The 12,095-nt window shown below is 49.5% G+C and overlaps 1 protein-coding gene across 1 annotated transcript in view; it reads right to left on the bottom strand.

Annotated features, from left to right (window-relative positions):
- The window catches only part of VANGL1 (VANGL planar cell polarity protein 1), a 50,783-nt gene that overhangs the window by 24,848 nt on the left and 13,840 nt on the right, over positions 1-12,095 (bottom strand). Inside the window, exons 3-4 of the mRNA XM_034654155.1 lie at positions 9,558-9,690; positions 4,961-5,568 (exon numbers count right to left, since the gene is read on the bottom strand). Coding sequence (XP_034510046.1) covers positions 4,961-5,568; positions 9,558-9,690 — 741 coding nt within the window. The remainder of the gene's footprint in view (positions 1-4,960; positions 5,569-9,557; positions 9,691-12,095) is intronic.

Below are 12,095 nucleotides of genomic sequence, written 5' to 3'. Positions count from 1 at the left end.
ACAGTTCCCTTCAACACAGCAATGCTACGATCACGCATGATCATGAACTTGCACTGTTTGAAAAGCAATCCAAGAATCACTTCTCCTAACGCACACGTGGTTCTGTGGTCAATAGCCAGACCTTTGATAAAACGGTGCGGGTCAGCCCCAATTTATAAGATACCCCCAGTGTCAAAGAATGAAGCATGCTTAGGAACCCCACGGTGAAAGGCCGCTGGCTGAACTGGGTACAAGGGAGCTTTAGCCAAATGACTATCTTACAGAACAGGGGTCACTGTGGATAGGCAAGCGTTCTACCTGCTTCTGTGATTTCGGTCTCTCTGCTGATGACTACCACTTTTCATTCATGCTCACATGCCTCCCTAGAGCAGCTCTCACTTGAAATAAGTTACTTGCGGACTTTCTGAGGTATGGAAGTTAGTAATTACATCTGTTAGAACTATATGCAAAGTGAGAACAAGCAGACTCCAGGAATGAGAGCCGAGGTGGGCACGGGAGTCTGCTAGGTCGTGGATCCCAATGAACCCACCCTCTCAGGCCCCTGCCTCATGCAGCCCTCTTCCGTACGTCTGGGCTGGGGCTCTGACTTGCCTTAACAAGAGAATGCTGTGGAAGTCATGCTGGGCCCATTCCAGACACAGGCCTTAGAAGGCTTTTGTGTTCTTGGGAGCCCTGAGAAGAAGTCTAACTACCCTAATGAAGAAACGACTCCCCTGAAGGGCTCTCTGGGGAGGGACAGAATCACAGAATATGTGGGAAGAGAAAGAAGCCCGGCCCCAGCCATCTCACCACGTGACTGCAATCACAGAGAAAATGTGGGTCAGACCAGCAAAAGAACCTCCCAGCTGAGACCAGCCCACAAGAATATTAAAAAAATAAAAGCTTGCCCTACACTACTACATTTGGTGGTGGGGGGGGGGGTATAGAGCAATGGTTAAAAGAGGTCCTTTGGGAACATGTGACATACAGAACAGTTAAAAAGTTTTGACCAAAGGCTCAAATCTACTGCTGTGGTTTGTGTTTTTTTTAATGATTTTATGTATGTATTTGGCAGAGAGAGAGCACAAGCAGGGGGAGCAGCAGGCAGAGGGAGCAGCAGACTCCCCGCTGAGCAAGGAGCCTGATGCAGGACTCGATCCCAGGACCCTGAGGTCATGACCTGAGCCGAAGGCAGACGCTTAACCGACTGAGCCACCCAGGCGCCCCCTACCGCTGTGGTTTTAAGGTCCAGGTTTTGTTTGCTAACTGACTAAGCAAAAGAACCAACAGGCTAAGGAATGGCTACACAGTGCAAGCGAGCCATCTCTGACAATCCTGTGCATTCTCTCCTGTCCGGCCCTGAAGCTGGGAGTTACACAGAATCATGTATTTAACAAAATAGATAACACCCAGCCTGGCACATGGCACGCAACTCAAAAATGCTTATGAGTTCATTCAAGCGTTCTGGAAGCAGTGCTGTGACCATGAACACGTCTATCCAGAGGCGCAGGGGAGGGGTGTGACCCCCAAGGAGCACGCAGTCCCTGAACCTGCGGCTAGGGCTCTCCTCGGCACAGGGCGGCCACCCTGTACCCCCTGCCCCGCCCTGACAGGGCAGTAGGGGTAAATGACATCGGATATCTGAAAAGCCCTCTGTCATCCCCCAAGCCCTGGGCAGAAAGGTTAGGAAGTATCTTAATCTATTTACAGTATCTCACTTTGTACCACAAGAACCTTTTATTTTTCTGAAAATTTTCAAATAAGCCCATAACTCCATTCCTGCCAACAAGCGGGGCCACTGTGGCTTTTAGGAGAGCTAACAAGAAGCATCTTTAAGAAACTAAAGAATAGTCATTCTTTTGACAACTCTCAAAAATAGCTCAGTTGATTCCATAAAATCATCTTTGAGAACACCAGCAGAAAAGCACTCACCAGCGCTCTGCACCTAAGCCCATCAGGTAGGTCACCGCCACAGGGAAGGCTTTCCATAAACGGAAGGCCGATCAGCCGGCCAGTCAGCTGCGAAAGGCTTGCTATTCTGATCCCCGGACTCACTCTTTGTCTCTTCTGACTCCCCATCCCTCCTGTCTGTCTCCACACTCTACAAAAGGGGTTAGAAGTTATATTTCTGGTCCCATGACTCTTGCAGCCACCGCTGGGTTTAGACCAGATTTAGCCCAAGAAGCAGCGGGGGACTGAGCCTACACAGCGCCAGCAGGGACAGGGGCCAAGCCCGCTCCAGCTCGCACAGACTGGCTGTCCTATGGGCAGCCAGCCCTGCCCGAGGGCTCTGTTTGAGAGCAAAGGCGCTGCCCCTTCCCCGGCCATCTTTACACCCCATCAGCAGGGTCTCCCCCCATGTGAGGGACCAAGGGGGCCTTCCTGAGGGCAGGTAAAGGGTCCTGGAGAGAAGCTAAGAAGAAGATACGGGCACCACCTCGACATGCTGCCCCCCTCCCCCGGGGCTGCTGGAAAGGTGCTACCCTTGGGTCTCCCTGGGAGCTGGCATTAGTGGCTTCAGGGTTAGCAAGTCAAGGCCGGGCCGTTTTGGTCATGGTGAGGACAGGCATGAGAGGTGTGTAGCAAGCCTGCAGGCCATACAGCAGAGTCGGCCCTGCCTTCCTGCCCAGGTCTCCCCACCCCCCCCCGCCCCCGCAGCATAGCTGTGTGGTAAGGTGCCAGGGCTGCTGCCAATTTTCTGAACACAGCACAGGCGTACTGCCTCCGGGCTGTTTTGTTCGTCCCCGGCCCCCCTCCCATCCAGCACGCTGAGCAACCAGTCCTGGAGGGAGGGGCCAAGCGAGAGCTGTGGGGGTGGGGGGGGAGTCAGCCCCACCACCTGGAAGACCCAAGGGGAGACGACTCCCTTCGCTTTTCCACCCCACAGATGGGGTTCACGCCAATGAGGGCGGAGGCCAACGTCTTGGCCACTTACCTTAAGAGTCCCAAGTATCACTCATGCCTACTGTAACCAGAGCTGGATTTCTCTCCACCCCCTGAAGCTTGAGCAAAACCCATCCTGTCCTGGGACAGACTGCTTCCCACTGGCTCTATCGCCGCCACCGCCTTGTCCTCCTGAGCGCCCATCACCCGTACCCACGCCTGTGTGGGCAACTGTCCAAGCACAGCAGGACACTGGTCTCCCACCAAGGGACTGTGCGCCCCAGAAGTTCCAGACAGAGCCCTAAAGGCAGCCAGTGCTGTGTCTCAGGAGCCCCCCAGTGCCAGGCTCTGCATGGGGCAGATTTTGAATGCAAGTCGGCTGGCCATTGTCCACCAGAAAAGGGGGTAAAGAAAGCAGAGATGAATAAGCAGCAGTGACTTCCTTGCCTTCAGAGCCCCACAGGCATCTACACAGGACTCGGAGACATATGATTCTGCTGTGCGGAGCACATGACTCACACACTGACTCCCTCCAAGGACCGGTCAGGATGGCAGCCGCTTCCAGTGCTAAACCACCCAGTCCTCGGGGGGTACAAGTTAAGCCAGAGGAATGAAAGAGGGTGCGTGCCAACACCGAGACGGTTTGGCAGTGTGACCCAACTCCAAACCAGGGCTGGGCCATCTTCTTGTGTCCCAGCCAAAAACATGACAAAGCCCATTGTTCTGATACCCAGTAGGGTGGCCTTGCTGGTCTTGGCTGCTTTGCCAGCTACACGATCACAGGCCGTAATGGCCACAATTAACTAAGCGCTCACCGTGTGTCAAGCAGGTTACATACATCGGCGCGTATCGCCGGAGGAGGCGGAAGAGCCCAAGGAGATGGCAAACTCAGCCATCCCAGGTGATCCACTCGCCAGCAACCACGTGAGTGCCCACTGTATGCCACGCTCCAGGCATTGGGGAGGCAAGGAGAGTGAGACACAGCCCCCATCTTTAGCTCCCACCTCAATTTGTGGCAGAAAACAGAAACGGTCCAGTAAACACAAAGTAAGACCATCTAGGGAAACTCCTGCCCGTGTGCACCAGGAATCCCGAACAATCACAATCCTGATCATAACAGCTGTGCTTGTAATAGCAAACAAATAAAATAAAACTGAAATAACGTTAATGGCCAAAAACCCGAAAAAACCACCAACCCTCTGGAGAAACACAAAAGTGAGAGATGCCATAATGGGGGCGTTAACTGAAGCCCAGCTTCATGACAACTGGGTAAAACCTAAATGAGGCCCGCCATGTTATTTTCTACAAATTGTTTAAATCCCTTCATCCCCCATTTCCTCATCTGTAACACTGGGATGAATAATACCTAAATCAAAGCGTTCTATGAAGACTAAATGTTGACAGTCTATACAAAGTGCTTACCTCAAGATAAATAAAAATAAATAAAACAAAATACAATTATCCCTTTTTTAGTTAACCACAAAATAGATTACACGCATAGACTTTAAGTATGACATCTCGATGTACTTCTAACTTTATTATGTGTATACATCCAAAACACTCAACTCTCACAAGTCTGGGGTCTCTAACCTGCACCTGATTCTTTACTGAGGGTCCCTAGGGTGGCCATATCATTTAGTGCCAAAACCAGGACACCACTGAGAGTGGAAAACAGAAAGGAAGGATGAACAATTCCAGCAGGACAAGGATGTAAAATAGAAGTAGCATTCTGAGCAAACTGGAGGGCTGGTCACTTTGTTCACTGTTCACCGGGCAACTTCAGGGGCAAGGCCAGCAGCCATCATGATGCATTCCCTCTCCATCCCTCCTGGGAGCTGCCGAGTTTGAGAGCTGGCCCGGTAAGACTCCAACCTGAATGAAGCCGGCAATGGTGTCACCCCACCCAGCAGTCAGGAAAGTCAATGGACGGGGACACCACCTCCCCCCCCAACACACACACACAGAGCTCCTCCCAAAACCTGAAGAAAGGAGTCAGACCCTGGGCCCGGCACCCGGCACCTGTCTTCACCCCTCACGTGCTGTCTGTCAGCATGATGTCAGTCCGCGATCACTTCTGCCTCTCAAATGTGCCCCTTACCTCAGGTGTCCCAGGCTGTAGAACCGGGACTCGCCGTCGGTGGAGCGGACCACCTGCAGCGTGAACATGGGCTGTAGCTGCCTGAGCTCCAGCAGGACAATGGCCAGGTAGTGGATGAAGAGGAGCGCGTCCACGAGGGACACGGCGTACTGCACGATGCCCTGGTAGTTCCGGTCCCGCGAGTCCAAGATGCGGACCCCGTAGAACAGCCAATAGGAAACCACGAAAAGGAAGATGAGGACCAGCAAAAGGGCGCGGAACACAAATACTCGCGGCACGTCGGCCCTCTGCTTGCGGAAGAAGAGCGCCCAGGTCCCGATGAGCAGAATGAGGAGCTTGAATGCCACGGAAATGAAGAGTCCCTCGCAAATGGTGCCACAGGGCTCCAGCTCGTCCCTCCAGAGGATGGGGGGTAACAGGATGAAGGCGATGGGGGTGAGGAACACTAGAAGTCCGAGGACCGAGGCCACGGTGAGGCCCAGGTAGCGCTTGCAATCCAGCCCCACGCTGTCCTCCATGTCCTTGCTGATCCTGGCAATGTCCTCCTGCGATATGCTGTGCTCGGACGTGCCCGTGATGGCCGTCGTGGTCTCTCCCCAGTTGTCATCCTGATGGGGAGAGAACAGTGAGCGCGAAGAGTGGCAGGCAGCAGGGCACTGGTAAAAGTCACGAAGCCAGCACTGGGACACATGGAGGGCCCGCCTCCCCGAACCAACCCACACCCACGGGCAACCCTAGAACATGGAAGCTGAGCCCTTCAAATACAGGAACTGTGAACCTTGATCCACTCACCAGTAACCACGTGAGTGCCCACTGTATGCCAGGCTCCAGGCCAGGCACTGGGGAGGCAAGGAGAGCGAGACACAGCCCCTGTCCTCATCCCCCGCCTCAATTTGTGGCAGAAAACAGAAAAATGGTCCAGTAAACACAGAAAACTCCTGCCCATGTGCACCAGGAATCTTGGACAAGAATGCTGGAATCCCCGGAGAGGCTCTGGGCCCCGCAGTAAGCAATCCCGCTGCGAGACTAACATAAGAGGGCTCACCTATGGCGGAAGAAGACTCTGCATTCTCTTCTCAGGTCATGGCTGGGTTAAAAAGGCTGACAAAGTCCAAGTTCTGGAAGTGGGGTATTATAATGCCCTCCAGCAGCTCTGAAAAGCTATATGTAGAAATCACAGCTGACCTATACCTAGTTTTTGTTTTTGGTTTTTTTTTAATAATTATCAGTGTCAAGCACTCTTTGACCATGTTTCTCATTGAGCAAGCCATGCAAATTCAAGTACTGCTGGCCAGGACAGCTCAAAAATTCCTCCCCAAACACATGTTCTCATGATACGCTGAACATCAAAGGCACAGAACTCCCAGGCTCTTGCAATGTGTCTTTGACTTTCTGGCTTTCTCTCTCCTTTTAAACCCTGAGGTAGTTTCCAGTAGGACCGATCAGTCCCTTTATTGAACAAGATCCAGTGTTTAGGATTTTTAAACAATTCTGCTGTTTTGCTGGCAACCCTGACTCCACTACGAAGCAACCAGACAGCAAGAAGGCAATGAAAAGCCACAGGGGGTCCAAAAGGTTTTGCCTCAGAGATTGGTGTATATGATTTAACTTGGAAAAAACAGTCCGATGTAGGGGCAAGCCAGGTGAAATTCATGTGGAAGACACCAACTTAGAAAAATCTAGTGTAAGCTGACAGCTGAATCAGCAAGATAGGGATTCCAATGACCCAACAATAACCTTACATCTAGTAATGATCAGAAAAATAGGATTTATGAATGTACAGGCTACAGCAAGGAGTGCTGGTGGTGCAAAGGTCTTGACCTATGAATAAAGAGTTCTTCAACTTGGAAAGTTAGTTACAAGTGTCACATACCATGAAAGAAATGACTCTCTAGGACAACAGCCAGAAGCCACCAAGACTCTCACACACGGCTGAGGGAAGCTTAAAATGGTACAATCACTCTTGAAAATGGGCCTGGCGGTGTCATATAAATTCAACTAGATGCTCAAATGTATGATCCAGAAATTCCAATCCCAGGTTTTTATCCAAAATAAATGTAAACATAATTTCTGCAAAAAGACCTGTGTCAGAATATTCTTAACAGCTTTATTCATGATAGCCCAAAATGGCACACCTCAGATACCTATCCACCAGGAGAACGGGTAATAAATTCATATAACAGAATATTCCCCAGCAAATATTAAAAAGGATGAATTGCTAGGGTGCCTGGGTGGCACAGTGGTTAAGCGTCTGCCTTCGGCTCAGGGCACGTTATGGGATCGAGCCCCACATCAGGCTCCTCCGCTGAGAGCCTGCTTCTTCCTCTCCCACTCCCCCTGCTTGTGTTCCCTCTTCTCGCTGGCTGTCTCTATCTCTGTCGAATAAATAAATAAAAAATCTTTGAAAAAAAAAAAAAGGATGAATTGCTAAAACTCACCAAAACATGGGTAATCATTAGGCTGACTGGGAAGTCCAAAACAGAAGAGTATGATCCCAATTGTATTAAGTTCTAAAACAGACAAAACTAATCTACAGTGATAGAGATCAAAACAGGGTTTGTCTTGGAGAGGTGGGGGTGGGGACAGGAATTGATTGGGAAGAACATTAGAGATTTTGTAGAGTAATAAAAAAAATACATACATATATATGTGTGTGTGTGTGTATATATATATATATATATATATATAGACAGTACACATTACATGGGTTTATTCTGCTGTTTGAACTTCTCAAACTATACACTTTAAATCTGGTTCATGTCTCTGTGTGTCGATTGACTTCAACTAAAAAAAAATCACCAATAGGGGAAAAAATAGCCACAAATTCAAAGATCGACAACTCATTGTAATATAAGGTAAGTTCATAAAATAATTTACTTGGTAACACTCTGAAAGAGTGAAGGGCAAATGCCAGACTCCATGTTTTGTACTGGGCCTAATATTCAGTTGATAATCAATGTGGAAAAAATTATTACTAGTATCTCATGGTCATTTTGTTGACCACTGCACTGCTATGATTTAACTATTCACCCTTTTACCCACCAAAGAGCTGCGAATTAAAACCCCTGTACATTTTGAGAATGGATATACATAAAAAATATAGATGTCCAAAGGGTCTTCTTAAGCGTGGGGTTCTTAGAACAGAAAGGATCTGAGATCCTCTAATCTGATACCCAAGATCTCCACTAAAGAGCCCGAGAGCCACAAAAGTCAGGACTGCCCAAGGTCACTGAGTCACTGAGAAACACAGCCTCCAAATGCCCATTTCCATGCTTTTCCCACCACATCAACTTGGTGTAAACACCAACAGCTTCCCAATACAGCTTCCCAGTGAGCCACAAGATGTGGAGAAGCTGCAAAAAAAGATGCCCTCACAGTGGGCCCCCAGCACCTCTGAATCCTCATCTAGAAGGAAAGTGACCCCACCCGCGCACAACGCTTCAAGGTGTCCGATCTTGGGATTAGCCCCAACCATCCAACCATCCCTCTGGCCCTCCCGGCGCCATGGCAGGTAGCGCAACGGTAAGGACTGACAACATGTACTCCTCACTGGACAAACTCCACATTCATCCCACAGCTGGGCTTGGGGTCCCAAGAGCCCCTCACGTGCTCGGAGGAATTCCAATTTCAGTCCATCTATCTGCTTATAAATGCATACGTGTGTGTACCTGCCCGTGTGAGCATACGTTGGGGTTTCTTGGGGGCCACGGCTGGCCACGCATACATTTCAGGAGCTGTGCAGGGCATGCAAACATGTTTCTGAGGACAGCTCGGATGTTTATTTAGATCAGGTGGGCTGCCAGACAGTTAGGACCCAGTGAGAAGAACCCACACAGTGTCTTTTAAAGATTAATACATTGCCAATATTTAAAAATGGGCTGATTTCGCATAAAATCCTAATTTCCAGCTTTTCTTAAATGCCACTAGACCCAGGAGCACTGAATTCCTGCCTTCCTGAGCTCCTCTGAGAGAGGAGCTGCCTTCTCCAGTTAGCTACAGACCCCATCGCTCCACGCCATGGCCCTGACAACGATGTGCCATGTAGGGTGCTGCAGCTCACCGCCCCCCCACCACCAAGCTTGCCTGAAACCTTCTGGCCCCTCCCTTCTCTGTGACCCCGGGCCTATTTCATTCACCCCTGCCAGGCTTCTAAGTGGACAGCCCGCCCAATTTACTTCATATAACCCGTAGTGGTCAGTCTGGGCTCTCTGAACCTCTTGTTCCCCACAGTACTCGGGGCTTCTGGAGAGAGTTTCCTTCCCTGGCGTACCGTTCCACTTTGGAACGCGTCCCCGGAGACGACAGCCTGTAACTTTCCCTTTCTCTGCCCTGTCATCAGCCTGGCCGGCTTCTTTTCAACACCATTCCAAGCAGGCCAACCAATCACACTTCAGAAGAATCCCCAAGGTAGCCAATGGCAGGAAGAGCTGTCCTTAGACCAACGAGAAACCACGAGACATAGATAAACTAATTACCATGCTAGAAAAATAAAGATAAAAACCCAAGAGAACCTACTGCAACAAGACTTAGGAAAACATTTACTGAAAAGAGTCTTGATCAAGGGGCAGCATGCTTACAGACTGCCTTTGATCCTTACCTGAACCTCCTCCGTCCGAGTAGAATCATTTGCCAACAGGGGCTCTCCAGTGGGAGCTTGAATGGTGACAGATTTTTCTGACCCTCTGCCATCTTTATTCCGGGGCGATTTGTGTCTTTCTCTATTTCTCTCCCTGAAAAAGAAAGGTCATCAGCTAGCACATTTATACCGTGTGAATTACCTCTCATTGGAATAGATTATACGTTTCATTTTGAGTTTAGGAAAATTCTATACACACATATATAGACACACACACACACGGTGCCAATACTCACCCAAGCCTCCCCCCTGCAAGAAGTAAGCTCATTTTTACTCCCTACTTAGTATTTACTTTCTGCCACTCCAAGACCCAAAACAAAGACTGTCACTCCTCCCTCAACAGTGAAGTTGAAAATAGATTTTTTTTAAAGCCTAAAATTGTGAATTTTAGAATTTCTGTAGCTGAGGCACACTTTACTGTAAAATTACTGACCTGATTTGGTTATAATTTGCCTAAATTTATTTTCTAGGGCTTTCCTGTGGGGACAACACTGCAAAATATTTACACTTTGGTCTGTCCAAAAAAATCTGGGACACGTTGTCACCCTACACCTTTGGACAAGCTGAGAAGAAAGGAAATTCAAAACCAGTACAAAGCAGCATTTACTTCTCATTCCTACAAATTCAAAGTCATTCCCGTAGGTTCTGGCTGAATTCAAAGGCACCCAGAGGAACAATAAAAGCCAGGACAAATGATACCAAAAGGTGCGTGTGTGCATGTGTGTGTGTTTTCAGGGTTCCTAAGGAAAGCAGGCTGCTGCCTCATTTTACCCCAGATGAACTTCCTGGGCGGTCCTCCAGGGTAACTGCAAGAGTACCCTGCCACAGGTCAATCTTGAAATTATGAAAGGAATCCACCGCGAAGCTCAGAAGTGACAACCTGGCCATGAACCACCTATGGAAACTGGCACTCCTGTCTCCCAACTGTGAACAGTCAGTCCAGAAGCCCCACAGAAGGAGCCTGTCCGTCGGGGGCCAAGAGTAAGTTCCCTCAACCTCCTGTCTTAGAGGCTGCCTTGACATCAGTCCTCCCTTCAAACACCTGCTCTCATTCCCACGGTCCCCCCAGGCAGGACAGAGCACTGCACACACAGACTTTGGGGACAAGAGTCAGATCTCAGTTCTGCCCCTATTAGACGTGTGACCTTGCACAAGTTATTCTGAAAACCTCAGTTTCCTCTCTGTGAAATGGGGATAATGATAATACCACACAGATAATGTATGCAGAGCTCGGTACAGGGGTCTCAGAGATGTAGAAGGAACTATGAACATAGTCCAGCTCCTTCCCCTCCATAGTGTGTCTCCTAATAACCTGCTACTTAGCCAACAAAATCACATGCAGACTTCCTGTGGGCACACTCCGACCTTATCAGCGCCTCTCTAGGATAAGCACTGGGTAGCTCCTTCAAAGAGCAGGGAGGCGGCCTCGGTCCCAGACACTCTCAGTGAGAGCATTTCTAATTTCTAGGGCATCACTCATCATCCCGATCAATTGCTAAATTAGAGTCTAGAAATACACGTGTTCCGATCAACCTGGGTGTTTCAGTTTAACCAGGTAACCAGGGGAACAGCAGAAAATCGGTTTACCAAGAGATGTATCTACCAATGCCAATCATTCCACGCCCCACTCCAATTTAGAGAGCACTTCACTAGGTGCTCTATGATGTTAATTTCATTGATCCTAACAATAACTGTATGAGGCCAGTAGTCTTGTCCCCACTTTAGAGATGAAGAGACTGAGGCTCACGGAGTTTAACTGAGTTGCCGAAGTCGTGACCCCAGGTCTGCTCCCACCACCTGGATTCACGCTCGTATGCTGCACTGATCTGAAGAGCAATTGGAAGACCTGGTAGTATGAATATTTCTAATGCTCGTCCTCACACCACTTGAACTGCCGGAGCTCTGAAATCTGCCTGCGGGGTTACTGCTGGCAGCCACAAATGCACTGTGAACTTGGACAGCACAATGCGATGAGCCCAATGCTCTGGGCTGCCAACGACAATCACTTCAAAAGGCCCCAGTGTGAGAAACAATAAACAATTTGGGAGAGGCTTCCCAGGTGCCTAGGCCGTCTTCAGGATGACCCGTGTGGATGCAGTCTAGAACCCCTGCTTCCCAGGGCCTCCATCAGCCAGACCCAGGAGCCTCCTCTTCTATCTTGTGTTTCCATCACCCCTAACTGCTCCCCCAGCTCTCAACTCTTTCTGTCATCAGCCAAGTCATGTGCTCCCCTAACCCTGTCTATCTATTCACTAGTCCCATGGGTCAAATCCTGTGACAACACAAATTCCACTGGAAATCAAAATTCTTTCACTGAATGCCACATGCTGGAGCCTGACCATGGCCAAAGCAGAAAGCAGGTAGGGGCCACACCCAGGGTTGGAAACTGCATCTCCAGGGCCAGCCATCACTCTGACCCCTGGGTCACCCCACCTGGCTCTTAAAGGGGCCAACGACATCCAAAGGAGAAGGGATAGCCTGAACCATTCCCTTGGTGAC

Source organism: Ailuropoda melanoleuca, chromosome 2 (assembly GCF_002007445.2).
Source record: "Ailuropoda melanoleuca isolate Jingjing chromosome 2, ASM200744v2, whole genome shotgun sequence".
NCBI lineage: Eukaryota > Metazoa > Chordata > Mammalia > Carnivora > Ursidae > Ailuropoda > Ailuropoda melanoleuca.
The sequence above is the reverse complement of the archived record's forward strand: the minus strand, read 5'-3'. Positions and strand labels throughout refer to the sequence as shown.